Raw genomic sequence first — 27,166 nt, 5'->3', positions numbered from 1 at the left:
ATAAGTCTCTTTTGTGAACAGGTTCCTTATGGGGTGCTTGCAAGCAGGACAAAGTTGGCCTTAAGCAGCAAGTTATCAGCCCACTGTCCCCAGCTGCTTTTTTAAAAGTGCCATGTCTGAAGGCTTGGATGTAGCTCAGTAGGCAAGTAGACTGTACTTGCCTAGTATGTCTGAAGCCCTAGGTTCAGTCTTCAGTACTAGTGGGCGGAAATGCTAAGTCATAAGATCGTGGGCCTCAGATACTGCCTGTCATTACTGCCCCTTCCACATGAAAGTATCTCCCAACTGACTTATTAACACTCTTGAAATGTTCTCCTCCTCAGCCACACAGCACCCAGGGACTCAGCTAGATTTGCAGAAGCCAGATGTGATCAGGAAGAAACTAGAAGAGGTTCAGCAGCTGCGCCATGACATCGAGGATTTAAGGACCACCATGTCAGACAGATATGCCCAGGACATGGGAGAAAACTGTGCCACACAGTGAGGCGTGCTGGGGGTGAGATAGGCTGTATTCTCTGGAAGGTGGGGGAGATCTGAGCTGTTGAGAGCCTGGCCAGGAGGTCCCTGCCCTGACAATCCTGTCTGTTGCTGCTGCTCCCAGAGAAGAGTCAGAAGGGAAGAGAAGAGACCCTGCATCTGGGGGCCACAAGCTAGTGAGGGAAGTATTCCTGCCTTTCCCACTCTGGCTTTGCCTTGTTGAATTGCGTTTGTCCTGTTGTCCTAATTCACCCTTTTGAGGGTGAGTTACTAATTAACTTTCTTGCAGGTTCTACTGATAAGTCCTCACACATTGTTCCCAGCCCTAGGCTGACATCAAAGGCAGGCAAACAGCTCACCTCCTTTCTCCATCCTCTGGGATGAATCCACATTCATTCCCACTCCATACTTTGGTCCTGCTGGTACCCAGAACTCCTTAGAGGAGCCTGAAAAGGCCAAGCACAACAGTGACCATTTGGAGAATTCTCAGGCTCCATGGACCCCTTCCTGGGAACTGAGCTGGCTTTCTGAGTTTCTCAGGCCCAGTCCCACTGCTTCTTCCTCAGGGCTCTTATTCTCACAGAAGCCTCAGGGTGATCTGTTCATTAGCAGAGTTCCCACTAGGATCAGGACTCCAGGGATTATAGCCAGGGTTCCTTAATCTACCTGCTGTGCCGTCTTTACAGGAGACTACTCCACAGCTGCCCTATGTCCATGCGGTCAGCATAGCTCCTCCAGTGTTCTCAGGCCTTCCAGCCATCCCTTTTCTTGGACTTTGAATACATTCTTCTCTGTGGTTCTATGATCAGGCTGAAACCCCCCACCCCAGACCACAGGGCAACTTTCAAGCTGCTTCCTGCAGGGCTGATCTGATTTGCGCCTCTCTCTTCTTGGGGTGTATGGGGGGGGGGTCTTTTCCCTTTCCTGCTCTGACTTCCTTGAAGAGTTCAGGGTATCCAGTATGGGTCAGCTATAAGATGTGACTTTCAGTGTTTCCTGGGTTGTTTGTTTCTGTGGGGCTTTAGGACCCTCTGCTTTCTGGTTTTTCTTGCCTCCTGGTTTAGGGAGCATCTCAAAGTTGTTAGTGTCTGGTTGTTGGGTTAGCCCCAGGTCTTTAGATCTGGAGCCAGGCCAAGCAGGGGCCATGTTTGGGTATGGGGAGCAAAGCAGTGCAGGAGTGGAGGGGCAGCCGTGGTAAAAAAAAGCTTTGGGCTGTTGGCAGCATCCTGACCCTCACTCAGGCCTGAATGAGCTTCCTTCTTAAGTGTTTTTTCAAGTTTGTGTTTTATTTATGGAGTGACTTATCCCTTCCATTCAGAGCAGCCCCACCCAGCTGGCTGTCCCCTAAGCCTCTGGGCTCCTGCCTCCTTAAGCAGAGCTGCCCGGTTGGTCTCCACCCTGTGTTGGGAGCCCAGCCACCATGCTCACGGGTATTTCTCCTCAAAAAGTTTATAAACAGTTATTTATATGAATCTTTGTTATGTCAACTGGTTTGTATTGCCTATTTTGATTACAAAATAAAATATTTAACAGACACATCAGTTTTTCATAGCTTTCCATCGATACTGTTTCTCTGCCACACCCCTCATTTTGGGCTTGTTGGAGCCAAAGGCTGGGTGACTTAGCCAAGTTCCCCAGACAGCAGCAAAGAGGGACTTCTTCACGTCCTTATCTCTACCACTTCTGCTTCTTTGCTCTTCTGTGGGGACAAATAAGATCTCTTCCTTCACCACTTTGTTGGCAGAGCTGCCCAAGTCATAGAGTAAGTTGCCATTGGAAAGAGCTTCAGCAAGTCTCTCTGGGGGGAAGTCTGGCCTCTGGGTTTCTGTGAGGAAGTGGCTTCCCCAGAGCAGAGCAGGCACTGTTGCCTCAGAGAGCTGGGCCTGTCTTCCTGGGCTGTTAACTGAGCCCTGGACCTGAGGGGCATTGTGTCCAACCAGACCCATAGCTAAGTCTCCAAAGTCGGGCTGCTGTTGGGAGTCTGCTCCCTCTGAACTCCCTGGACTCTTGCGGAGTAGCAGCAGCTGTGGGGTGCCATCTGCAGCATGGAGTCATGGGTACGTTGAGACCACCCCAAGACCAGCTATGGATCTTGAACAAGGGCTGTCTTGAGCCCAGCCTCTAGAGTCCTGGCACCAACCTTGGTGTACACACTTCCCAGAGCCGGCAGCCTAGTATCTTGGTCTCAATCTGGCTCCTGGAGGGTGTGGTCCTCGCTTTCTGTGGCCACCCTTTCTTGTCTAAGCCTGCAAGAGTGGAGAGGAGCTGTAGGGGAAATCCCTGGCAGGGCTGCCCCTGCTTTGGTGTGCCTTCTATCCAGGAACTTTTGAGTTTGAAAACTGCTCAAAGTCCCAAGCTGAGCACCTCCTGGAGACCAAGGGTGGCACTGGTGGGTAGGTGGATGTACCAGAACCAGGGTGAGCCGGGGAGGCCTTTGCTAAACCCTCGCCCCCTCTCTCCCAGGCCTTCACTGCCATCTGTCCCTCCCCAGCCTCACATCGTGAGCCCCAGATCAAGCTACGGCTGAGGGGGGTGGGGGGGCGCAGCTGCAGTGGTCACCCGGAGAAGGGCGGGGTCCTCCAGCGCGAAGGGTTGTGTCGCACAGGCCCCGCCCCACCCGCCTGCGCCACCCATTGGTCGCGAGAGCAGTGACTCGCGGGCGGAGCAGGAAGGAAACCGCTCCCGAAAGCAGCAGCGTAGTCTCCTGACCGTGCTGCTGCCGCTACCACCGGCTCTCGTCTGCCTGCATATCCGTCTGCCTGCAGCATGAGCGGCCTGCGCGTCTACAGCACGTCGGTCACTGGCTCCCGCGAAGTAAGTGCACGACCGGCCGCTGCTGGGGAAGAGCACGGGCCGCTTCCCGGTGCTGTGGACCCTGACGCCTGGGACCCGCCCCCACGACGGGGGATGGGGCGGGGCTTCCTGGATCCAGGGTCTTTGAGCCCCGTCCTGTGCCCCTTCACTGGGTATCTTGGGTCCTCAGTAGCACCAGCGTGGTTTACCTGTGCCCATCCCCCACCACTGGGACAAACACTGTCTGTACCCCTTACCTCCGCATCCTTATCTCGCTCTGTCGCTGTGTGCGTGGTGTGGGGGTACCCCAGCCAGACTTGCCCTGCATTGCCCTGGCTGAGCTCCTGACCTTCCCGGCCTGAACTTTATCCCACTTCCATTCTTTCTGACCCTCTTCCCATGGTGGTGGGCCCCCTCTCATCCCCTGCCTCCTCAAACCTGACTTGCCCTCATAACTCCTAGTGGCCAGAACACTCCCGTAGAGTGGGCAGGGGGCAGAGAGACAAAAGCCCCTGGTCACATCTGCCAGAGCACTCCCCATAGGCCTTCCAGCCTGCCCACTAATCCTGCCCACCCTTGACCCCCAGATCAAGTCCCAGCAGAGTGAGGTGACCCGCATTCTGGATGGGAAGCGCATCCAATACCAGCTAGTGGACATCTCCCAGGACAACGCCCTGCGGGATGAGATGCGAGCCTTGGCAGGCAACCCCAAGGCCACCCCACCCCAGATCGTCAACGGGGACCAGTATTGTGGGGTATGGGCCTGGGGATTGGGGGTGAGGGGAGTGTTGTTGGAGGACTCCAGCCAGGGTCAGACCTGCAAAACAGTACTGTACCTCCTGCAGCAGCACTGAGGTGACTACCCCTGCCCCTTCCCCTCAGGACTATGAGCTCTTCGTGGAGGCTGTGGAGCAGAACACGCTACAGGAGTTCCTGAAGCTGGCTTGAACTGAGCCAGTTCCTGGTCCCTGCTGGACTCAGCACCACATTCTCCCCACAGACCTCACCCGGCCTTGAAGGACCCCGTGACCAACTCCTGTCTACCCTAATCTTGAAGTCCCTTCCCCCTAACCTAGGCCCCTTCTTCCTCTTTGTAGCCCCCTCTCCTCCATTCAAAGGCAACATTCCTTTACCCACTAGTCTCAAAAATTGTCTTAAGCAACAGCCTAAAAGGCTGTTCTTCCCAGCCAGGCCTTGGGGCTGCCACCCTGTCTGGCACTGGCTGATGGGTACTTCTTTTGGTTCCATTAGTCAGAGCTCTGCCAAAGGCCCCGCATTCCCTCTCCTGAGAGTACCTTAGAGACAATTAAATGCCCATTCCACTGGCAATGTCTGTCTGGTTGTGACCTGGACATCCCAGGTCCCCACCCTGGGTTAGGCTAGTAATTGTGATAAAGCTGTGCTCATGTGTGGCACTTCAGCATGTGTGTAAATGCATGTCAGGCACACACGTGCCCGTATGGACCAGTGGTTTCTGGAGACGGTGGGGTCCACTCTCCAGGTCACAGTTGTGTGTTGGTGTCCATTTGCATGCCTGCCCTGGGGCTGCCCACCCTTGGATCGGATTGGTTAGTGTGGGTGTGTCACACTAACAGCCACAGTTCTGTCATTTTGAAGGCATGAGTATAGTTTGGCAGTGACTTTGTGCATAGTATTGAGGAAGTGTCCCCATGAGCTTATGGGTCTGTGTGTGTCCGCGCACAGGTGTCTGCTGACTGAACGCTAGCCAAGTGAGGCTCTGCTGCCCCAGCTGAGGCTGAGAATGGAAACCCAGCTGGGGTTGGCAACTCCCTCCTCAGGATCCTTCCCTTCACAGATCCACTTAGCCTCCCTTCTTAGGAGAAAGAAGAACCTAGACGACGAAGACCCAGCAGCCAGTACTGCCAGCTGAGGCTCAGGTTACTGAGGGGAGGGGTCAGCACCACCCCTCCCTGGCCTCTGCCTTCCCCTCCAGACTGCCCTGCCAAGAGATCCTGGTAGAGCTGATGGTGTCAGGGCCAGGCACTTTATTCATGGCTAGAGCTGGAGTTGGGGCCAGGGTCAGACAATGGGGCCCTGCATGGCCGCAGTAGCAGTGTTGCGTTGGGCACCAGGCCTGCAGCCTGCAGCGTGAGTGTGTCATCCTGGTAGACCATGAGTGGGAAGGTACTGAAGATCTCAAAGGTGGCTGCATCCATGCCCCTGGGGGCCCAGTGGAATGGATCAGGCCAAGCCATTGGGCTGGAGCCTCCCTGCAGCCCCTACCTCTGCCCTGTGCCCACCTGGCCTGTGTTAGCAGGGCACGCACATCGCCAATAGTGTCATTGGGCCACATCATCAGGAGGAAGACTTGTTCCCCGTTCTCAGACTTGATGCGCAGCATGGAGAGTGGGGGTGCTGGTGTGTTGGGTGACTGCTGACTCCTGCAGGCCCAGGGGCCTTCAGTGTTCCTGATGGCCAAATCCCACTGGACCCTCACCTTTCCACCCTTCCCTCACCTTTCCCGCTCAGCCACCAAGGCAGGCGTCTCCACTATGGTCTCCTGGATCCGGGCAGGTAGTGGGCAGTAGTTCTGGAAGGCATCAATGGAGAGGGGACAGAGAGAGCCCTAGGCCTTGCCTGAGTCATCCAACCCTTGGAAGAGACTGACTCATCCTTGAGCAGGGATGAAGGTGTTCGTGTAAACTGAGGCCCAAGAGAGGAGAGGGAAAGGAAAGAAGGCTCTGGGAGGCAGCCCATCATTTCCCTCAAGAAGCCTCCCCATCAGTCAAATGGGAGGCAAAAGCCCACAAAGACGATGACCAGGCTAGATTTCTAACCCACCTTGGGGTCAGGGAAGGCTTCCTGAGGGAAATGACACCTGAGCTGAGACTGCAGAATGAGTAGGAGTCCTTAGAAGTGGAATGAGGACAGGGATGTTCCCAACAGCAGGGACACCGATCACTTAAGATCAGGGAAAGCCTCCTAGAGGAGGTGATATATTTGGGACATTGCCAGCAGTTCACAGCTGAAGCCGGGAATCAGGTTGGACTGGAAGAAAGAGGAAGTTAGAGAAGCTGGGAGGGGCCCAGTGGTGCAGGACAGGCCTTGAGTGCCAGGATAAAGGACTTGGCTCTGAGAATCCTTGGAAGACTGCAATAGGGAAGGCTATGAGGGAAGGATGGCTGGCAGGGGCAGGGAATGGAGGCAGGAGACTGGCCAGAGGAGGTTGCATTGTGTGGGAGACACACCAGAACCTAGGGTGGTGGGCAGTGGGGATGGAGAGAGTTCTAGGGATGGCCAGACCAGACAGGACTTAGCAATGCTCTGAGAAGTTGAGAGAGAGCAGCAGGATGGGATGAAGAGAAGAGATAACCAGTTCTGTGGGGGCCAGGGACAACCAGGAAGGGATACCAGGACTGCATCGTGGCTCACCCCCAGCCTTTATTTAGCCCCTTAGAGCCAGTCTGGCTGCTCTCTGGGACCCAGTGCAGAGCCTTCAGCAGCTCTGCAGTTTCCAGAGACCACTGCACAGCGCTGAGGGACCCACCATCCTGGCCGTCCCCCAGGGTCCAGAAGCCTGAGCCTCCAGGCAAGACACTGCTCTGGCAAGCTGGGCCAGGGTTGGTGGTAAAGAGCCCCCAAGAGGGTTGTGGAATTAGGGCCAGCCTCACCTGCAAGGTGTCCCTGATGGGACCCCGGATGTCAATCACCTGGCCTTGTCGGATCACAACCTTGGGAAGCCTGTTCAGAAATTTCTCAGCAGTCATCCTGGAGCCTGCAGGGAGGGCATTGGGAAACTTGGCCCAGGGAGGAACTGTGATTAATGGTGGGAGACTCCACCTGGAACTTCTACTGCCCAGCCCCCCAGCCACCTGGCTCAGCCTCAGGGCCCAGCTTACCTGGGTACTCCTCCACTCTGTCCGAAGCCTTGCGCACCTTTGGTCGGCCTACCACACGGCCCTCACCTGGGAATGGGCCCAGCCCATCCTCAGGGTAGACCTGATTGCGCAGGTCACTTACCTGGCAGGAAGAAGGGGTGATAGCAGCCAGCCCAGCTCTTCAGCCCTGGGACCCTCCCCTTCCCTGCTTGCCCAGAGCAGGCCCAAGGGATAGTCTAATGCAATCCCCATTTTACAGACAAGGAGGCTGCAGCCCTGGGAGAAAGCAGGAGAAGCACAGTCATGCCTCTGTCACCTCCTTGGGCCTTGCTTCTGCAAGCACTCCACATTCATGCCTGCAGAAACCACAGTAGTACCCTCCTCAGAGACCCCCCTTCTCAGGAGTGTCCAGAGAGGCAAAGTCCTTGCTGTTGCCTAGTCTGCAACACAGACCCTTGTCACCTAGTGTGCTTCCTCAAGGCACAGCTCTGAGGCCTTGTCTTGGCATGGACACCTTAAACACCCCCACTTGTGAGTCGCAGTTTTCTGAGCCATGGTGGTGCACACCCCCTTACACGCCCTCACTGTGGAAATAACCTGCCACCCACTGGGGCCTCATGGGCCCTTTGGTGGTGCCCTTCGTCTCATACTTTCCATGACAAGCTCAAGTCCTTGAGGCCTAGCACCTGCCCCTTCTGCTCTGCATTTGTGGTTCACAGCTCTGCCTTCCACCTCAACCAGTTGGCTTCAGGAGCCTCTGGGGGAAGCCCCGCCACTTGTGCATAGTCATAGTCACCGGGTCCTGAATGCTGGGGAATAAGGGCAGGCAGTGGTCTGGCCAAGGCTGAGCCTTCGGGGTGCCACCAGAGGGCACTGCCTGCTGTTCAGCCGCAGGACCTCCCTGCCACTGCCCCTGCCAGGCAGCCTTATCCCTCCCTTCCCAGCCAGTTTCAGGATCACCCTCTCCGGGAGTTTATCAGACCCAGGTCCCCTGTGCTGGGGCGGTGGCTCCCCCTTCAGAATGGCTGATGCTGTGGAAGTTGTTTCTCCTCATTCTCTCCAAAATCCCCACACTGGGAAGGGTAAGTTGAGGAGCAGCCCATCACCTTAAAGGGAACCCCATCAGGGTAGAGTCGCTGGAGCTCTGAAGGGAAGAAGCCATCCAGTATGTCCCGAAGACAGCGCTGCAGTGAGGAGAAGAATGGTGAGGCCGGCTGCCTGCTTGGATGGTGGCCCTGGGCCCTTGGCTTCCCCAGTGCCTCAGACTCTAGAACTATTTGAAACCCTAGGGCTTGGATGGGGGCCTAGGTGGGGGGCAGGCTGGGCCTGGGTGAGCTGGCTCCACCATCTCCATGTAACAGTGGGCAGGAGGGGACCCCAGAGCCCCACCCCCAGCTCCTACCTGTGTGGAGGGATCGTAGAAGGGCCGGAAGGGCCCATCAAACATCATGATGCCATTCCTGTAGAGCTTCAGCGGGATGGGCTCAAGGGAATGGAGCCATGCCCCACCAGGCACTGGCGTCACCTGGGTGTCACCCTCTACCACCAGCTCACTGAGATCCTGCAGGCTGGCCAGCAGCCTATCAAAGTCCACCTCAGGGGGCACTAGTGAATCCCCTGGCAAAGAGGATAGATCCATGAGTCTCATCATGGCTTCTGTGTGCCCTAGCAGCCCTGGTTTTTGTGGCCCTCTCCCTAGCTGGGCAGTAGCCTCAGGGTCTCCTTAAATGACCACCTAAGGAAAAGGAAGGAAAACTAATACTAAATAATAGTAACAGCTGTCTCCTCGTTGAGCATTGGCTTTTTGCTGTTTTTGTTTTTGTTTTTGTTTTTGCTGGGGGTTTAATACCCATCATCATGTCCCCTTCTCTTACTGACACTATGCTGTAAGGGCTTTTTGGATGAGCAACCTGAGGGTTACAGAGAGTTGAGTGACTTGCCTAGCAATGAACAGTAGTGGCAGAAGCACGATTTGACCTCAGGCCTGTCAAGCACTGATTGGCAGCTAAAAAGCACAGAGCAGAGCTCCCAGCCCTGGAACCCAGCCTTTCAGGGTTCCAGTCCCAGCTCCTTCACTTCTACATGTGTGACCTCAGACAAGTCCCTTGTAGAATGGGATGACAATAGTGTCTGCTTCCCAGGGCAGCTGTGAAATGCCAAAAAGATGACTGTGTGAGGGCCACTCTGTCCACATTAGATTGTTACCAGCTCTACCTTGCACAAATGGTCCTGAGGCCAGCCCCGAGGCTCTGAGGCAGGAGCTATTACGCATGAGGAAAGTGGCCCAGAGACAAGAAAAATGATTCAGCCCAGGCCACCTGGGGAGTTAGAGGAGGGCTTGGGACTTGAACCAGCCCAGTCTAGAGCCTGTTCCCCACCCCTGCACCATCAGGAGAGGGAGGACAGATGTTAGGGAGGGTGCTGGGACAGTGCTGAACAGAGGTGGGACAGGCCCCGGGGCATATGACTATTTTTGTGCAACAGACCCTTTTGAGCAGCTGCCAAATCTTTGGTCTCTTCTGAAAACTGCGCCCCATATATACCTGTGCCACAGCCAAGACACGCTAGAGCAGAAAGTGTCACCTGGGGACACACAGGCCAGGGCCTGTTCTGCAGTTTTTGAAGGGCCCTGGCCCTCAGGCAAGTTGCCCACTAGGGTGCAACTCTCCAACAGACAAGTGACTCTGTGGGCCTTCTTGGAAGCTGTTTTTCACCAGGACAGTCACGTTGTGGCAGGATGTGGGTCAGGCCTCTGGGGACCCAATGCTTTTCCCCACAGTGGTGCGGCGGTCCTACCAGGGATGTACAGATGCAGGTGGTTATGTTTCCTGTTGCCTTTGCAGTTGTCAAAATGGTCCGCCCTGGCCAGCCCTCCCCTCTCCTTGACATTTGCTACTGCCTGAGGTGCTATACCTGCCCTCCCCGGCCCCCTTGGAGTACCACAGAGTCCCTGCCAGGAAAAACAGAATGTCCTAGGCATCCCTAGTATGATTCAGAATGACATCAAGACATCATTTTCTACTTTAACAACTAACTACTTTAAGAATATATTGGTAACCAGGTGCAGTGGCACATGCCTATAATCCCAGATACTCTGGAGATTGAGGAGCATTTCAAGTTCAAGTCCAACTTTAGCAATCTACTGAGACCCTATCTCAAAAAAGAAAAAAAAAAAGAAAAAAGAAAAAAAGAAAAGAAATGGCAGGGGAGGCTAGAGTAAGTAACTCAGGGGAGCACCCCTGGATTCAATCCCTATACTGAAGAGAAAGGGTGGGGGGAGTGAGAGACAGAGAAGTGTATGCCCAAATTGGTTAGCCTAAAAATCAGAGCAGGAAAGATCATCTCATATAAGGCCAGCCCCACCCATCCTCCTCCACCTGGGAAGGTGAGGCCTAGAAAGGTTGGCTGGCTTGGCTGGGTCGGATCCCATAGAACAAAGCAGAAGAGCACCCACACCTGCTAACACCTAAGCCAATACTCCTGCCCTGCCCCAAGCTGCCTCCTGAGTCTGGGGCTTCAGGCACCCGACAGACATGGGGTAGCTGGCAGGGGAAAGGGACAAACTTTCCCCTGGAAGCCCAAGGGAGGATGCCAAGAAGCAATGAAAGGGGAAAGAAGTTGGTCAAAAAACTGGCCCCAAGCCAGGTGATGGTGCATGCCTATCATCCCAGCAACTTGGGAGGCTGAGGCAAGATCTCAAGTTCAAGGCCAGTGTGGGCAAATGAGCAAGACCCTGTATCAAAATGAAAAGTAAAAGGGCCGGGGATGTAGCTCAGTGGTAGAGCATTCTGGCCTCAATCCCTAGTACTGAAAGAAAAGAAAAAAGAAAACTGGCCCCAGGGGCTGGGGTTTAACTCAGGACCTAGAAAAAGAAAAGGAAATCTAGCTCAGCTGCTGCCAATCAGCTGGACTAGGGCTTGGAAAAATGAAACCAGATGGGGTGAGCTGGGCAGGTATTGGGTCCAGTAGACAGGAGAAGGGACAAGGGGCCCAGGAAGGAGGAATCACAGCTTTGGACAATCCAGAGCTGGAGGAAGAAGACAGAGCCTGGTGTTGCCACACACTTCAGAGTTGGAAAGCCACTAAGCCCCATGCCACGAGTATTCTCCAAAGGCCTGACCCCACATCAGGACAGAGATGCAGTAGAAGCCCACACAGGGTGAAGGTGGCCAGGGACAAGTCCAGCTCTGTTCTAAATGGCAGCAGGACTTGGGTGAGGGGACATTTCCTCTGAGCCACAACACTCCTTTCTGTGGAACGGGTACAAAGGAACCCCGGCCAGGCCAGGCAGGGTGGCACACACCTGTAATCATAGCTACTTGGGAGGCCGAGTCTGGAGGATTGCCCAGCTTGTGAGCTTGAGGCCAGCCTGGGCAACTTAGCAAGACCCTACCTCAAAATAAAAAATATAGAAAGGGCAGTGGATGTAGCTCAGTGGTGAAATACCCAGATTCAATCCCCAGTACAGTTAAAAATTCAATCAATAAAAGAACCCTGGCTGCCTGCAAGGCTGGGCTTCTGAGCTTCTCCATAAGTGAGGATTCCCTATCGAGCACCTGGAGAGGGGTATATTACCATCCCCATCTTACAGATGAGGAAACTGGGCCTTGAGTAGTGTCATGTTACCCAGGCCATGCAGCCTGCAGAGCCTGGGTAACCACCTCAGCTCTCAGTGACCATGTAGGCTGCTGCTGAGTATTGGCTCTTGGGATCTCACTCCCTTGGGTCTCTTTCAAGCGAAGGCTGCTGTGCTGGGAGATCATCTTCAAGGCCTCATCCACCTTTGAGAACTATGGCTATATTAAAAAGGGAGGCGGCAGCATGGGGCCAAGCCTGGCCTCACCCCCACTCCTGAGCCTGGCTCCCTTCAGTGGGCTTCTCCCTCCCACCCTGAGCTCTGTGACCTTGGGCAGGTGGGCCTCCCTGAGCCTCAGCTTCCTCTTCTGTAGAATGAGGACAATAATTTCTGCTCCCAGGGCTGCTCAAGGCTCTGAGAAAGTGCGTGGTTGGTGGTGGCTGCTGTTGTCATGACACCTCCTACTCACTCTTGGGCTCTAGGCTTGGGCTGCACTCACCACCCACCTCCTCTGAGAAGCCTGGCCAGGGGCCTTTCCCATCATGGGTGGGTTCCTGGAGCACCTGGCCCACTCCTTTGGCCCTGGTCACAGGTTGTTGTCATTTTATATGTGCTTGTTTGCCTTTCGACCACACTGGCTGAGCCTTCATCACAGGCTGGGGTGCTGAGCCCTGGCTGGCCCAAGGAGGTGCTCCAGAAGCATGTGCTGACCTGTCCATCGTCCTCAGATCTCCGACAGCCTCCGTGACCTGTCCCTACCTCCCCATGCCCTCTTGCAACAGGAAGTGTAGCCATCATTACCACCTATCTGTACGTCAGGCCCGCTCTGGGGACTTACACACATTTGCTCTGCTCCTCGGAGGAGCCAGGGCCGACAGAAGAGGCTCTGAGCCCAGTTGCTGCCGTAACACCAAGCCAGCCTGTGACCTTGGGCCCGTGGGATTCCACTTATATCTCTCTGTCCCTGCCCACTGAACATAGTGCCACCCAGTCCCCACCTCATCCTGTGGATTGTCCCAACATGCTCTGATGGTCCAGGCTCAGTCACAGTGGCCACCACAGCCTAGCTCCTGCAGGTGAAGGTGCCCTGATCTATATGCCAAGCACCATGCTGGGTGCTCTGGGGCATGACAACAGCTAAGCCACACAGGCTGCTGGTCATGGCCCCCCACCAGAAGCACCCCATGCACTCATTCAGTGCTTTCAGCAGCCCTCGGAGCCCCTCAGTGCTACTTATCCCCCCCTTTCTTAGAAGAGGGAATGGTCTCGGAGACCAGCAGTCACCGGGCTCAGTGACCCCACCCAGCCCCAGCCTAAGCCTGGAAGCCATTCGTGCCATTGCAGACCCCATCCCCCGGGGCTGCCCAGCTGTAGCCCGCCCCAGCCATCGGCACAGACTCACTGGTGATCAGATTCGAGCTGAGCTTGAGGGGATGGAAGAGAAGAAGGCAAGACACCTCTGGGGGTGAAGAGTGCCAGCCAGGCCTGGAGGTGGCTTGAGGGTGGGGAGGAGTCAGGCCTGCCGCTGCCTAGGCCAGGGCAGGGGGAGGGCACAAAGGGTGGCCCAGGGACAAGTTACGCTGGCCACTACCCATAGAGTGAGTGTGGCTTCCTGAGCTGGGAGTTGGATAGAAGCACCAGCACAGGCTCAGGGTCTTGGGGCTTGGGAGGAAGGCTGGGGGAGGTGGGGGCTGGCACAGGAGGCGGGAGAAATGGAAGAAGGGCAGGAGCCCAGGGACAAAAGGGGGATGTCATATCCAGCTCACAGCTGACTAGAGCCCTCAGCCCTGAGGCCCACACCTGGCCCATGGTGATTGACCAGAGCAGGACTGTCCCTTTCATGTCTTCACATGCCCCAGAGCACCTGGCACTGTAGCCTGATTCTCACATCCTGGTGAGAGGGCATGGAGGGATAAAGGCTCCAAGCTGAGGTCCATCCCTGGCCAGGCTTTGCCCCTGCTGGGCCCCCCTTCATGGGCACAACTGACTCTCCTTCCTAAGGCAAGAGTTCCAGGACCTACAACATTCTAATTATCCCCCACTGGCCTAATACAGATGGTCTGATTCACCAGTCCATTGGCCTCTGCCCCAAAGCCCATGGGGAGGGGTGTCCAACAGAAGGGGACCCAGGAAGTCAGAGCCAAAGTGACATCCTAAGTCAGTCCTGTACTGTGGGGTTAAGCATCATGCCGGTATGTTGGGAATTTAAAAAGTAGGACACGGCTACACAGTTGAGATGATACACCAGGAGGTGGGAGGACAAGAAGTCAGAGCTGCCCTCAAAGACAGTATGGTCAGTGGAGAGCCAGGAAGCCAGGGCTAAGAAAAACAAGGTCTTTAAGATTAAACCCACGGCACGCCTATAATCCCAGCAAATTAGGAATCTGCAGCAGAAGGATCACAAGTTCAAGACCAGCTTTAGCAATTAACAAGAACCTCAGCAACTTAGCAAGACCCTGTCTCAAAATAAAAAATAAGCCAGGCACGGTGGCTCACACCTGTAATCCCAGCAGCTCAGGAAGCTGAGACAGGAGGTTGGAGGCCAGCCTCAGCAACTTAGTTAGATCCTATGCAACTTAGTGAGCCCCTGTCTATAAAAAAAAAAAAGAAAGAAAAGAAAAAATTTAAAAGAGCTGGGAAGGTGACTCAGGGTCAAGTACCCCTGGGTTCAATCCTTGGTACCAAAATAAACAAATAGATAAAATAAAAGTAAAAAGGGCTGGAAATGTAGGTCAGTGTTAAAGCATCCCTGAGTTCAATTCCTGGTACCAAAACACAGCATCTGCAGACAATGGTCTGCCCTACTCCAAAACCAAATCAGGAACTTTCCCAGGTGATGAGGAGCGATTCCAGGTGTTAGGGGCAAGCACGTGTGTAGAATGGCCATTAGAACACCCTACGGTGTTGCCCTATCAACACGGTGATCACCAGGGGTGGAGACCTAGCAGGATAACGAGACATGTGTCACAGGAAGAACCGTGAGGAGGGAGAGCGCAGGCACCACTAAAATGCCACCTCTACACGGGATGACATCAGGCATTCGGGTCCCAGCCTACCCCACAGATGCCATAAATGCATCCCTTGTTTGAGTCAGTCTGGGGTTTCTGCTTCCCACACTCGGCCTCCCTTGTGCTCGAGCATAAGAATAAAGACCTTGTTCCTGAGAGTCGCACAGAGCCTCTGTCTCATTCTTCTGATAGACAGCTTAAGAACCCAGGGGGTCGGGTCCTTAACAAGAGCAGCAGGCCAGCCAGAGGCCAGGGGTGGGAACACGGGGTCCTTGGGGAAGGAACCAGCTGGCTCCTGGGGTGAGAAAAGAGAGGTCCCAGGAGGCAAAGCTGCTGGAAATGGAAAACTTCTTCATCTGGAGGGGATCAGGCGAGGCCCCTCCCACACTGAAAATTAAAAGGCAAAAGAAGGGCGGCAGGGGCTTGGCCCAGCGCTACTGCATTTACGGAGGCCCTGGGTCGGATCTCCAGCCTGCAAAACAAACAAAAAAGGCTGAAGAAGGGCAAAGACGCACAGAGGACCAGAGGGCTGTGCGGCCAGGGAGCTCCCAGATGAGTGTGGGCGCTCCCAGCTGTAGCTTTAGCTGGGAAACACCTGGCTCCACAGTCGGCCTCCCTCAGAGCACACCGACAAAGCAGAGCAGGGGGAGGCTGCTCCTTTTTGGGTGGGGGAAGAGTAGGAATCCACAACGCAATGTCCAAGAAAACAGCTGTCTGGTCCAACCCCTTCCTAAAGGGAGCAGGGAGGTCCCCACTGGCCAGAAGGAAGGCTGCTCTCCAGGAAGATGGGAGGACCCTGTGAAGCCAGAGCCCATCCTGCGTGGAGGGGGCTTGGGAGCAGGACTGCAAGCACCAGCCCTAGACCCCAGGACAGATATTCTTATAGCATCTGCAGCCACCTGTTAAGGCCTTGCCTCTCAACCCGGTCCTAGGTCCCTGGAGAGCCCCACCATGGAACCTACACTGAGTCAGGCTGCTGCACGCCAAGCCCACAACATCCTGGGCGGCAGGGCTCGCCCCACCGCCCGGGACTGCCCCAATTACCAAGGCTGTGGGTCCTACCTCCCAAGTCTCTCTCTGTGGCTCTCACCCTCACCACCCTTACGCTGGGCATCCCTTATCCTCTGATTGGGGCTGCCTTCCCAGCGGGCTCTCAGCCCTAAGCCTTGCCCCCTCCACTCAACAGTCTTCAGACTCCATAAGTGCCTCCATTTGCCTCTCTGTAAAATGGAATAACCTCTGTGCCATGCCAAGGCAGCTTGCAAAAATGCTCTGAAAGCTGCAAAGGTTGCACAGACGGGAAGTCATTTAGAACAAGCGGTGTGTGTGTGTGGTGGGGGGTTGTCCTGAGACTTAGTGGATCTGGCCAAAGCCCAGGACTAAATAGGAAGTAGGGCTCCAATGAGGAATCTGGGCTTTTACCCAGCAGGAAACTTCAAGAATCAAGAGAGTGTTGTCATCTTCCCCAGTTCCTCCTTCAAGAGCAGCACTCTTGTTCCAGAAAGCTCCGCTGCCTTCACAAAGACCTTGGAGGACAAGAGCTCCTACTTGTTAGGCCCATGACACACGAGGCCAGGGCGAGGCGTTCCGTGTTTAGCTCACCGACTCCAGTGTACCCCCATTTTGTTGATGGAGAACTTGAGGCTCAGAGAAGGGAAGTCATTTGCCCAAACCACACTTGTAGTAGGTGGTGGGTTAAGATGAGGATCTGATTTGACTCTGAAGCCTGGGGAACTATCTATGGCCAGTTTCAGAATCAGCCAGTGCTATGGACCCAAATCTAGGGAAGGAAGGGCGGGAGGCACCCCTCTGGATATCAGCCATTGCGTGAGACATGAGAAGAGCTGGGGTCCCGGGGAAGCAGGTGATCTCAATGGTCTGGCTCATAGATGCACCTGCAAAGGGATCCACGAGGGGACTCAGCCTTGGAATTGAAGAGGGGCTTCCAGAACAGAGGGGCTGCTCTTTTAAGGCAGCTGCTTTAGTCTTGCTGCGTCCTGTAACTCTGGGTCCCTGGAGCCTTTGACAGATAAGCACGCAGACTAAGGTGACATTAGGGAAGATACAGGAGGGCAGGCCAGGCGGTCAGTGACTGAGGTCTTGGCCCTCCCTTCTCTGGGTCAGAGCAAGGGTGGGCTCCCTTGGAGGCCCATTATGCTGGGTGGCCAGGCACAAATGAGGGGATCTGGAGAGCTGGGGGCCAACAGGAATCCACTGGAGAGATCCCTCGAAAGGAGCGGGGCAGGCCCTCTCCATACCTGGCTTCCAGAACTTCTTGGAGGTCATCCAGTCCCTCTCTTCCTCCTCTGAGACCGTCTTGTCCTCCGAATCCTCCTGGTCCATAGGCTCACCCACCCACTGCAGGCCGTAGTCGTTGAGGAACCGCTGTGGGGCAAAGGGGAGACATGGGGCAGCCAGCTCAGCCTCCTGCACGGAAAGGAAGCACTGGCCTAAGCCCCAGCCTCAGTCCTGGGCCCCAGAGCTGCCTGGACAAAGGGAATGGGCACAGGACCCTGCTGCTGGACTGGGTGTTGAATGGAAGAAAGGTGACTCAGGTGATAGGGTCACTGGGTGAGAAGTCACTAAGACAGGGATGTCTCAGCCCTAGTTCCTGGGTGATCGCTGTCCCGTGGAGTTCACAGCTCCACAGGGGAAGAGAGATGAGGGGCTAAGGAAGCAGAGGATAGGACCTGCTTTGATCAGAGGCCAGGAGATCCAGCGGGCCAGAGGCTGGGAGGGCAGCCAGAGGAGACAGATGAGGACGGGGAAGCTCCCCAGGATAAATAAGAAAACACTTGGGCAGAGGGAAAGGCATGGGCAAACGTCCTGGGGTAGGAAAGAGCTTGATGTAGTCAAAGAACTGGAGGAAGGGCCCCAGGGTTGAAGGAGAGCATGGTTCAAGGTGAGACCGAAGAGGTGGACAAGGGTTAGCATGCAGTAAAGACTTTGGAATTGAACCCCATGAGAAGCCATGAGGTCTATCAGGCGGAGAGGGGCATGTTAGGAGTTTGATCCAGCCCAGGAGGAGGGACATACCCTGGCTCTGGACACCTCCCTGGCTCTTTAAACTCTGGGTCAGTCCTGGGCAGGGAGACAGGGCAAGGGCCCTGGTTGGGATGCTTAGTGAGGAAGGGCCCAGGGAGGGAGGCTCCGGCCAGGGTGCGGTGGGCTGGCTGCCCCTCCCTCCGCCCTGCCTCTCACCTCCATCTCCCCGACCTGCCGCTGCAGCTGCGTGCACATGGTCTGCAGCTCCTCCTGCCGCTGCCCACTTACCTCACCTTCAGAGGAAACCAGGGTGAGGCTCAGCTGCCCAACCTGGAAGCTTCCAGGTGTGCTGGCCCAAGGGTCATCTGGGGATCCCCGAGAACTGCCTCTGGGCCCATCCCTTTGGTGTCTCCCTAACCCTGTGGGCACCCTGGCTGACTCTCAAGGGGCCACCAGTCCCCCTGGAGCATGTCTCTTCCATGCTCTGGATGGCACGCCTCAGGGGACTCAGTGCCATGGAGCCAGGTACTGGGTGAGTCCAGCACTGCCCCGGAAGTATCGTTGCCCTCCCTGGCCCAGCTGTCCAAACCCCACCAAGGAGTCCACTTGATGGTCTTGGAGCCCGGATGAAGTCACTGCCCGCGCTCCCAGGAGTCAGCCCTCCACGAGGGCCTCTCACCCTGGTTCTGCTGCAGGCGCTGCACCAGGTCCTCCAGGGCCAGGATCTTCTGATCCTGCGGAAGCAAGACACGGCGTGAGGCCAGGCCCGGAGGGTCCCAGAGCCAAATAGGAAGAACGGGAATTTTTCGAGGCACAGGGAAGCACAAAGACCGTGCCCCTGACGACTTTGGCACCGCCACTGTTCCTGGGCCTCCTATAACAACCCTTGTGGTCCCACGGAGGTGAGGAAGGATGCAGCCAGCGCTGCCCAGGGCCCAGTGTCCCACTGCCCCATCCAGGTCGACCAGGCCCTGCTCGGCTGTGGAGGAGACCCCAGCCTCTCTGCTAAGGTCCCAGGGGCCCAGATCGGTTCCAGGCCACACCTGGCCATCAAACCAGGAAACTCAGTGGGGAAGTTGGTCCTAGAGCCCACCCGCCCTGGCCCCTCCCCTGGAGGCCCACCTTGGACACCAGCTCATCACTCTGGGCTTTCACCTGCTGCTCCAGTTCTTGCACCTTCCTCGCCAGATCTGAGTCATGGTATGGGGGACCTGCCAAGCAGACAAAACCCCTAGAGCCCAGGCCTGGAGGGGATACTGAGGCAGGGAAGTCCAGGGAAAGGATCCGGAGCAGAAATAAAAACACCAATAGCAGCTATCACATGATAGGAACTACTGGAAACGCTACGCACATCAGCTTCTGTAACTCTGGCAATGTGCCCGTGAGGTAGACGAGCTGTCTCAGGACACTGAGGTGCATTAACTTGTCCAAAGCGTGTAAGTATGTGGTGGAACACGTGAGCTGCACCACCTTGAAGTCTTGCCAGGCCTCGTGGCGAACATCTACAATCCCAGTAGTTCAAGAGGCTGAGACAGGAGGATGGCAAGTTCAAGGCCAGCCTCAGCAACTTAGTGAGGCCTCACTAAACAACTTAAAATATAAATAAATAAATAAAACCCCCTCACAAACAAACAAAAAGAGCAAGGGAGATAGCTCAGTAGTAAAGCGCCTCTGGGTTAAATCTCCAGAATCCACCCAACCCCCAAAAAAAGGGTCATCCTCCATCTAATGAAGCCTCAAATTCGAACCTCCAGTTTGCAGGCAATGCAGAGAATAAAAGAGGAGGCCAACGTCACCCAGGTGCATGGCCAGACAAATCCAGAATTGGGGTGTTCTGAAAGACACATGTCTAGAACTCTTCAAAAAGTCGATGTCATTGTTTTAAAAGGAAGGGAGACTGTTGTAGAGAAGAATAACAATTAGGTGTGGTGCAGGACTCTGGGATCAATCCTGGATCAGGGGGAAAATCACTGAGATTGTGGAACCCTGAGGAGGTTTGACTGTAGAAGGGACAGATGGTAGATGTTACTAAATAACTCATGTGCTGGGGTGGGACAGTCGTATTGTGAGCATGCATTTCCTTATTCTTAAAAGATACCTATTGAGGTGAATAAATAAATAAAACAAAGGTATTGTGTCCAACTACAACTAAAAAATAAATATAAAAAAAAAGCCATTTGTATTTATATATGTGAGTAGATGGAGAGAGAAAAGGCCAATGTAGCCAACCACCTGCAGCTGTCAAGGAAGACATATGGGTATTTTTTTTTAATATTTTTAGTTGTAGATGGATGCAATACTATTTATTTATTTATTTATTTATTTATTTATTTATTTATTTATTTTTATGTGATGCTTAGAATTGAACCCAGTGCCTCACGCATGCTAGGCAAGTGCTCTACCACTGAGCCACAACCGCAGCCCCCACAAAAGGACATTAATTGCACTATTATTTCAACTTTTCTGTATACTGGAAAATTTTCAAAATAAAAAGTTTGAGAAATGGAAAAAGAGAGAGATGGAAGAAACTGGTCTCCTTCCTTTCCTGGACACCTTCCGTGCTGTGAGGCAGGTACTAGAGCCATTGCCAACCAAGCAGGATGCCCAGAGGAACTGAGCAGGGGTTGGGGAGGGAGAAACCTGAACTTTTTTTTTTTTTCCTTGTAGTAGAATCCAGGGGTGCTTTAAGCTCTGAGCCACATCCCCGGCCCTTTTTTGTATTTTATTTGGAGACAGGGTCTTGATGAGTTGCTAACTGCCTCATTTTTGCTGAGGCTGGCTTTGAACTTGCAATCCTCCTGCCTCAGCCTCCAGAGTGTCTGGGATTATAAGCATGCGCACCGCTCCTGGCCTGACCCCAGAACTCTTGACAATGTCTTTGAGTCACTGAATTAGCAGCCCTGGAGCTGCCTCCTCAGGGGGCCTCAGCACATGGGATAACAAATCTCCCCACTGCCTGTGCAGGTTGACTGAGGGTCCTCTCTAACGTGTAGTCAAAAGCCCCTGAGGTGACCTGTCAGCTTTCAGGAGCTGCCAGCACATGCAATGTGGGTAACTCACTGGGAGAGGGTGGGGAGAGGGTGGGGAGAGGGTGGAGAGAGGGACGAGAGGCCAGGCAGGTGGACAGCCACACTGAAAGGCTGGGAGTAAAGAAGGTGCTGGCAAAGACAGCTGGGGGAAGAGACTGGCAGGAGGGCAACTGAGGGGCCGGTGACAGGGCGTCCACGAGCTGAGGGTGTTCTGAGAATGGGGGACAGCTCAGATGCCGCTCAGCAGAGAAGCAGGGCAGGAAGCTCCTATAGATGTTGGTGGGGACAGCCACTGGCTGGGAATGGATGAGAAGTACATGGCAGGGGAGGAGACAGGGACAGAGGCCCAGAGCTCCTTTAAGAGGAGGGGCTCCTCCTGTTACCAAGACCCGCCACCCAGCTGGGGGCAGGAGACCCCCGGCTTTGTGATTCAGGACCAAGACCGGCTCTTCACCTCAATCCCCCTCCTGTCAAATGGAGGGGGTTGGTCAAGACTCATCAGGCTGTTTATTGATTTGTTTCGTGGTGCTGGGGACTGAACCCAGGGTCCCCACCACAGAGCTACATCCCGGCCCTTTCTTTTCTTTTCTTTTTTTTATTTTTATTTTTTAGTTTTCGGCGGACACAACATCTTTTTTTGTATGTGGTGCTGAGGATCGAACCCGGGCCACACGCATGCTAGGCGAGCGCCCTACCGCTTGAGCCACGTCCCCAGCCCCCCTTTCTTTTCTTTTCTTTCTTTTTTTTAAATTTTGAGTCAGGGTCTCGCTAGATTGCCAAGACTGGCCTTGAACTTGAAATTCTCCTGCCTCAGCCTTGTGAAGAGCTGGGGTTAGAGGCATCTGCCAGGCCCTTTCCTATAGCCGACTTCCTGATGGGTGGCCACCACTCTGAGGGCCCCTTGTGACCGGTACTGGACAGGGGCTCTCTGCTGAGCAGCATTTCCTCAGGACGCTGCACTGGGAGGACACGAAGGCAGAGACAGGCGGCCCACCTGAGACACCACACTGACGCAAGTGCTGACCCCAGTCCCAGCCTCCCCGCACCCCACGCAGCTCATCCCCGCCTGCCTGGTCTCCCGTCCCCAGGCCAATAAGCACTCCCTCCTCTGGGCAGCTGCCCTAGTGGTCCCCATGCCACTGTTTACACCTCCACCAGCCCTTGCAGATGCTGTGGGCCAGCTAAGAGAGCCACCTAGGGGATGGTGCCCTGCAGGCACAGGGAGCAGGTGGCCAGGGGCTGAGCTCCCCCCTTAGGCCCTGCATCCTCTCTCACCCTGAACCCTGGGCCTGCGGGCATCACACGTGATGGGGACTCCAGAGGCTCCAGCCACAGCCTGGCCTCCCAGGCTGAGCCAGGGGGTGTGCGGCCTTGTGACAACTAGATCTAGGCAGGTTTGGATGTACAGGCACATGGCCATGGTCAGCTGGGGCAGGAGCAGCCACCTCAGACTCAGCAGACAAGTGGAGGAGCCCTGGCTTGCAGGGCCTCGCCCTCCTCTGGGGCCCCTCCAGCTGCAGGCCTCTGGTCTCACCTGGCCCACTCACAGAAGCAAATTTGTTGCTGTAGCAGGAAGGGACAGAGATCTGTTCTTCAGAGCCAGGCCCATCGTTCGGCATATCCACCTCATCTTCTGCAGACATGGAGGCTCAGGTCACCGCTCTGGGGCTGAGTCCCAGAGGGACCCTGGACCCTAGGCCCCAGCTGAGGAGAAGCAGCCCACACACTGCCCCCACGAGTATGAAGGCAGGTCATTTGGGGGCTCGGGCAAGGATCCAATTAAAATAGTCCTCTTCCTGGAGTTCCCAGGCCAGCTCCTGGGAGGCTGGAGTGGCCACAGCAGTGCCACAGAGGGGTATGAGTGGGCTAGGATCTGACAGGAGAGGAGCCAGGACAAAGGTGTGAGGTCCAGCTCCAGGGAGAAGAGGCTGGTGGAGGCTGTGGGCGAGGAGGCTGGGCCACCCCTCTTGGTCCCTGCATAGTTTCCAGGCACCCACCGCCAAACCTTCAGTGGACTGAGGGGTCAGAAGTTGTGAAGACATCTCTGCTGAGGGGCAGAGCCAGGAGGGAAGCCCAGGCCTGGGGGTGGGGAGGGCTGCTGAGGCCCAGGGGCAGCCAGAGGCGTTCCAGGCAGGTCGGAGGTGAAGGGGACACTAGGACACAGCCCACACTTACCATCTCCATAGATTCTTATCCCTCGCCTTCTGGGAACCCAAGCAGGAAGGAGAAGGGAAAAACAAATTAAGTCCCCGGAAGTCCATTAGGGAAAAGGTTCCAGGCCCCAAGTCCCAGCCAAAGCTAAAAGAGTCAGAAGCGGGGCCTCTGCCTCCTGAGAACTGCTACCCCGAAATCCCATCCCTAGTGAAGGTGAGCCAAGGGACATGCTTCAGAACGTGACTCCTTCCAATAAGAAGGACAGGGGAGCCCGCAGGTCCTATGGGAGACTAAGATTTCCAAAATCCATGAGCCAGCCCTGGCTCTGCTCTGCTCTGCTCTGCAGTGACTGCAGGTCCCCAGGTCTGTCACTCAACCTCTGGACCACCTCAGCCTATAAGGATTCCACGAGGTGTTCAGCAGAGCAGGGTGAAGCTGATAAAAGGTAGAAGAGACTCCCCTTTCCCAAGAGCCCACCCAGGCCTGGGCCAGAGTGGGCAGACCATCCGAGTCTGCAGAATTAGTAAGTGGACAGGGAACGCCAGGCACTGAGCCACCTCCACAGGGCCTGTGCCTTACAAAAAGGTACCATCCAATTAACCGTTAGTCACAAAGGACAGCTCCTCAGAAGAAGGTTTAAAGAGAAAGAAAGTGGTCGGATAAAGGCACGTACCTCTTCTTGGCATTTCTCAGGATAGTAGGAGTCATTCTCCTTTGGCCAGGGAGGGCCAAGGTGGACAAAGGGGCAGGGACACAAAGACCCCACAAGGCCAGCTTCTTACCCAGGATCCACAGGTTCCGACTGCAGGGGCACTTTCCGGGTCTTGCTAAGGGAGGCCAGAGGTGAGCTCATAGTTCTAGTCTAGATCCTAGCTGTCAGTAACTCCCTGAGAGGAAAGAGGAAGTCAGCCCTTGGGGACAGTGGGGACCTATGGCTTCAGGCCCAGGAGTAGCCCGAAGCTTCTCTTCTCTATCTACTCTTCCTAAGAGGGAGCACTGTCCAGGAGAAGTGGCCCTCACTCCTCCAATGCCTGGCAGAGGGTCTGGTGGCCTTTTCCTTTGGGTAACCGGCTCTCTCTGCCCTGCACACGGAGACCTGGAGGTGCTGGGGACAGTGCTGTGAAGCGGGGTGGTGCAGCCCCTTTGTCTGGAGCTTTCCAAACTTAGAGCCTGGGTAAAAGACTACAGCAGGAGGCCTGGGGCTTCTGTCCATCCATCAGTGAGCTGGCGGATACAAAGCCCAGGTGTCTCCTCCTCTCCTATTAGAACCCAGGTGCCACCTGTGCAAACATGCCCAACCCACAGAGGCAGAGAGGGCAACCCAGGGGCAAGATTCAGCCAAAACCACGCCTAAGTGATACATAGGTCAAGAACCCAGACTCTGCAGATTCTGCCACCCGTTGTGTAACCGGCACCTCAGTTCCTCTGATGCAAAATACAGACAGTAACAGTACCACCCAGGCAGGTTACCAAGGGATTCAGAGAAACAAGGCACCCAGCCCAGTGCCAAGCTCAAAGGAAGTACTTGAAAACTGAGTGTGGCTATTGTGGGGTTTCTTGTTATTGGCACCTAGAACTAGACACTCATAACTGTTGGTTTGCCTTCCTTTCCTCTTTCTTCCAGTAAAGAGGTATGCACACCAAGATGCAGAGAGGGGCCACTACTCTATGCAGTACATTAAATGTATTAAGTGGCTAATATTGCTGGGCATGGTGGCACACACCTGCAATCCCAGCTGTTCAGGAGGCTGAGGCAGGAGGATCACAAATTCAAGGCCAGCCTCAGCAACTTAGCGAGACCCTGTCTCAAAATAAAAAGGGCTGGGATGTAGCTTGGTGGTAGAGTGCCCCTGGGTTCCATCCCTAGTACCACAAAAAAAAAAAAAAAAAGAAAGAAAAGACTAATACCTAGATGTCTTAGAGTCAAAGAAAGGCCCTCCATTACTGAGAGTCTGAACCAAGTCTTTTGAGGAGGTTCCTCTTGGGAGATGTGGCACTGGCCTCTGCCCCGGCCCTGAAGCTGCCAACAGCTCAAGACAGCCACCTGTGCCTTTGTTCTAGAGGGTAGTGCTCATGCCCTGCCCCTTCTTCAGGAGAATCCTTCCCCCAGGGCCCAGGCCCAGTGTCCTCACCCCCATCCTCCAGCCTCCCCACCCTGCCCCTGCCCTGCCCTGTCTGGTCTGGGCATCCTCGTGGTGTTTGGCCAAGGATGGCAGCCCCTCTTGGTTGCCCTCACCAACCTCCACACACTGCCAGAGGCATCTTAAAACACAAAAGTGACATGACACATCCCTCACAAAGCTCCCACGGGCTCCTTCTCAACCACAGGAAAAAAAAAAAAAAGTCAAAATTCCTACATCTGGTGCCTGTCCGTGTCTCCTGACTTCACCCTCCACCTGACCACGACACCCTCCACCTGACCGCCCTGCACTCTGCCAGCTGAGCTGCAGGCAGTACCTCAAGCGCACGCAGCTCCCCCTGCCTGGAACTCCCCTTCTCGCCCGTGTTCGTCCCTTGACTAGGCTGACACCTCTTTTTTTTTTCCCCTTGTCCTTCAGTTTAGCTTTTTATTTCAAAATTATTATAGATTTACAAGAAATTAGGGAACTGGTACAGAGAGATCCCGGTATTCTTCACTCAGTCTCCTTCAATAGCTACATCTTATATAATCATAGTTCAAGATCAGAGGCTTTGTACAGCTGGTGCCCTCTAATCACTTGGGGAGACGAAGGGTATGAGAAGCGGCCTTGTCTTTCTCCACAGTCTTCCCCCTGCTGCCTCTTCAGGGTCACAACCTCCCTTCCCAGCCCTAACCCCAAGCAACGGCCGCTCTTATATCCACTTCAAGAAAGTTACGTAAATAGAATCACGTAGTATGTAGTATTTTTTTAAAATTGCTTTGTTAAGACTTAAATCACATACCTCACCCTTTAAAAAGTGTAAAGTTAAGTTTTTGATACATTCACGGGGTTGTGAAACTGTCACCACAAATTTAGAACATTTTCATCAGCACAAAAAGATCCTGTAGCCAGGTGGGGTGGTGCACACCTGTAATCCCAGTAACTTGGAGGCTGAGGAGAATCACACAAATTGGAAGTCAGACTCAGCAACTTAGTGACATCCTGTCTCAAATTACTAGGTAAAAGGACTGGGGATGTAGTTCAGTGGTGAAGCTTCCCTGGGTTCAATCCCGAGTACCAAAACAAACAGAAAACTCTGTACCCTTCAGCAGTCACCCCCAATTTACCCTCCAGGCCAGTCCTGTCTTTCCGAGTCAGCCCTGGGCGGCCACTAATCTACTTTCTGTCTCTATAGATTTGACCATTTTGGACATTTCATTTAAATGGAATATCTATAAAAATGATGGAAATTTGTAACTTAAAGAAGCGAAATGTTTATGAGTCATATATCAATAAAGCTGTCATGGAGAAAAAAAGGTCCCCTAACCCAACCCAACATTTCCCCACAAAAGCAGCTCCTCCATCTCCCCCTTTTGTAATCGGACCCCATCATCAAGCACAAAATTCTCTGCTTTCTTCCCTCCTAATCCGATCAGTCACCGAATCCTGCAGGTTAAACTCTACAATGTCTCACCACAGTCCCTCCTTCCCGTGCTCACTGTTGGCCACCCTCAGAGGGTGCTTGCTGCACAAAGGGATGTCACAGTGGCCCCGCCCTAACTGCCCTGCTTCCAGCCTCACTCCGGTCCAATTCGACACTCCGTGTCCAGATTAACCTCCCCTTGGCTCACGGAAGACCTCCGAGGGCGGAGACAACGTCTCCCCATCAGTCTGGGGACTTCTGGGGATTCCTGGGCACACGGCTGTGTCTCCTTCAACTTCAGAGTGGAGGACCTGAGGTCAGAGCCGGGTCTCCCGCCTTCGTTATGGGGACCCCAGGGCAGCCTAAGGCTAGGGGCTGTCCTGGTCTTGGGACCCGCGCCGGTGTCCTCGGGGTCCACGTCTCTGGGGCGGGACCTCCCTCCTGGGCTGGTGGCCACCATGGCCCAGCGCTGCACCCCAGCGCACGCTTCTACCCCCAACCCCAGCAGGACGCGCTCGCTGCGCCACGTACCGCGGCCCGACCCGCCCCGGAGCCGCCGAGCCGCCTGCGCCCCACGCACGGCCATGCCCGGGCGCCCGCCGGGGAAGGCCGCGGGACCCTCGGGGCTCGGGCCGCAGCCCGCTGGGGAGCTGCGGGAGCTGAAAGGCCCTGGGCCGGGACTCACCACGCAGGGCCAGCGAGCCGTCCTGGCGCCGCCATCTTGTTGTCACGCGGTTTCCCAGGCGACCGGGGACGGTGCGC

General features: G+C 54.9%; 3 protein-coding genes across 9 annotated transcripts in view; 2 read left to right on the top strand and 1 right to left on the bottom strand.

The window, feature by feature from the left end:
- Nucleotides 1-2,013, top strand: part of Cep85 (centrosomal protein 85) — a 34,698-nt gene extending 32,685 nt beyond the window's left edge. For all 5 annotated transcript variants that reach the window (XM_015485463.2, XM_048816047.1, XM_048816048.1 and 2 more), the window contains one exon: nucleotides 324-2,013. In XM_015485463.2, coding sequence (XP_015340949.1) covers nucleotides 324-484 — 161 coding nt within the window. In that variant the 3' untranslated portion in view covers nucleotides 485-2,013. The remainder of the gene's footprint in view (nucleotides 1-323) is intronic.
- Nucleotides 1,952-27,166, bottom strand: Ubxn11 (UBX domain protein 11). 3 transcript variants are annotated; one of them, XM_015485465.2, is made up of 15 exons: nucleotides 27,090-27,166; nucleotides 23,644-23,748; nucleotides 22,883-22,911; nucleotides 22,242-22,340; nucleotides 18,801-18,889; nucleotides 18,358-18,412; nucleotides 17,895-17,971; nucleotides 16,952-17,078; nucleotides 8,512-8,726; nucleotides 8,216-8,293; nucleotides 7,131-7,251; nucleotides 6,903-7,006; nucleotides 5,748-5,821; nucleotides 5,532-5,672; nucleotides 5,262-5,451 (listed from the first exon to the last, which is right to left on the bottom strand). In XM_015485465.2, exons 2-15 carry the CDS (start codon nucleotides 23,712-23,714, stop codon nucleotides 5,277-5,279), a joined length of 1,455 nt encoding a protein of 484 aa, XP_015340951.1. In that variant the 5' UTR covers nucleotides 23,715-23,748; nucleotides 27,090-27,166; the 3' UTR covers nucleotides 5,262-5,276. The 3 variants fall into 3 exon arrangements, with proteins under 3 accessions (XP_048672009.1, XP_015340951.1, XP_048672008.1); XM_048816052.1 differs by lacking the exons at nucleotides 5,262-5,451; nucleotides 5,532-5,672 and adding an exon at nucleotides 1,952-2,723; XM_048816051.1 differs by lacking the exon at nucleotides 22,242-22,340.
- On the top strand, nucleotides 3,120-4,599 carry Sh3bgrl3 (SH3 domain binding glutamate rich protein like 3). Its single transcript, XM_015485464.2, has 3 exons — nucleotides 3,120-3,291; nucleotides 3,858-4,025; nucleotides 4,153-4,599. The coding sequence occupies exons 1-3, from the start codon at nucleotides 3,244-3,246 to the stop codon at nucleotides 4,216-4,218; spliced, it is 282 nt and encodes a 93-aa protein (XP_015340950.1). The 5' UTR covers nucleotides 3,120-3,243; the 3' UTR covers nucleotides 4,219-4,599.

This window comes from Marmota marmota, unplaced genomic scaffold (genome assembly GCF_001458135.2).
Source record: "Marmota marmota marmota unplaced genomic scaffold, marMar, whole genome shotgun sequence".
NCBI classification, from domain to species: Eukaryota; Metazoa; Chordata; class Mammalia; order Rodentia; family Sciuridae; genus Marmota; species Marmota marmota.
The sequence above is the reverse complement of the archived record's forward strand: the minus strand, read 5'-3'. Positions and strand labels throughout refer to the sequence as shown.

What these genes read in the sequence shown, in the direction of transcription:
- Sh3bgrl3 (XM_015485464.2), top strand. Translation starts at nt 3,244, where the DNA reads ATGAGCGGCCTGCGCGTCTACAGCACGTCGGTCACTGGCTCCCGCGAA. An exon ending in CGGTCACTGGCTCCCGCGAA is followed by an intron (nt 3,292 to 3,857) that starts GTAAGTGCACGA and finishes CTTGACCCCCAG; the next exon opens with ATCAAGTCCCAGCAGAGTGA. An exon ending in ACGGGGACCAGTATTGTGGG is followed by an intron (nt 4,026 to 4,152) that starts GTATGGGCCTGG and finishes CCTTCCCCTCAG; the next exon opens with GACTATGAGCTCTTCGTGGA.
- Ubxn11 (XM_015485465.2), bottom strand. Translation starts at nt 23,714, where the DNA reads ATGAGCTCACCTCTGGCCTCCCTTAGCAAGACCCGGAAAGTGCCCCTG. An exon ending in GATAAGAATCTATGGAGATG is followed by an intron (nt 22,341 to 22,882) that starts GTAAGTGTGGGC and finishes CCATGTCTGCAG; the next exon opens with AAGATGAGGTGGATATGCCG. An exon ending in CAAGAAGTTCTGGAAGCCAG is followed by an intron (nt 8,727 to 16,951) that starts GTATGGAGAGGG and finishes CCTCTTTGCCAG; the next exon opens with GGGATTCACTAGTGCCCCCT.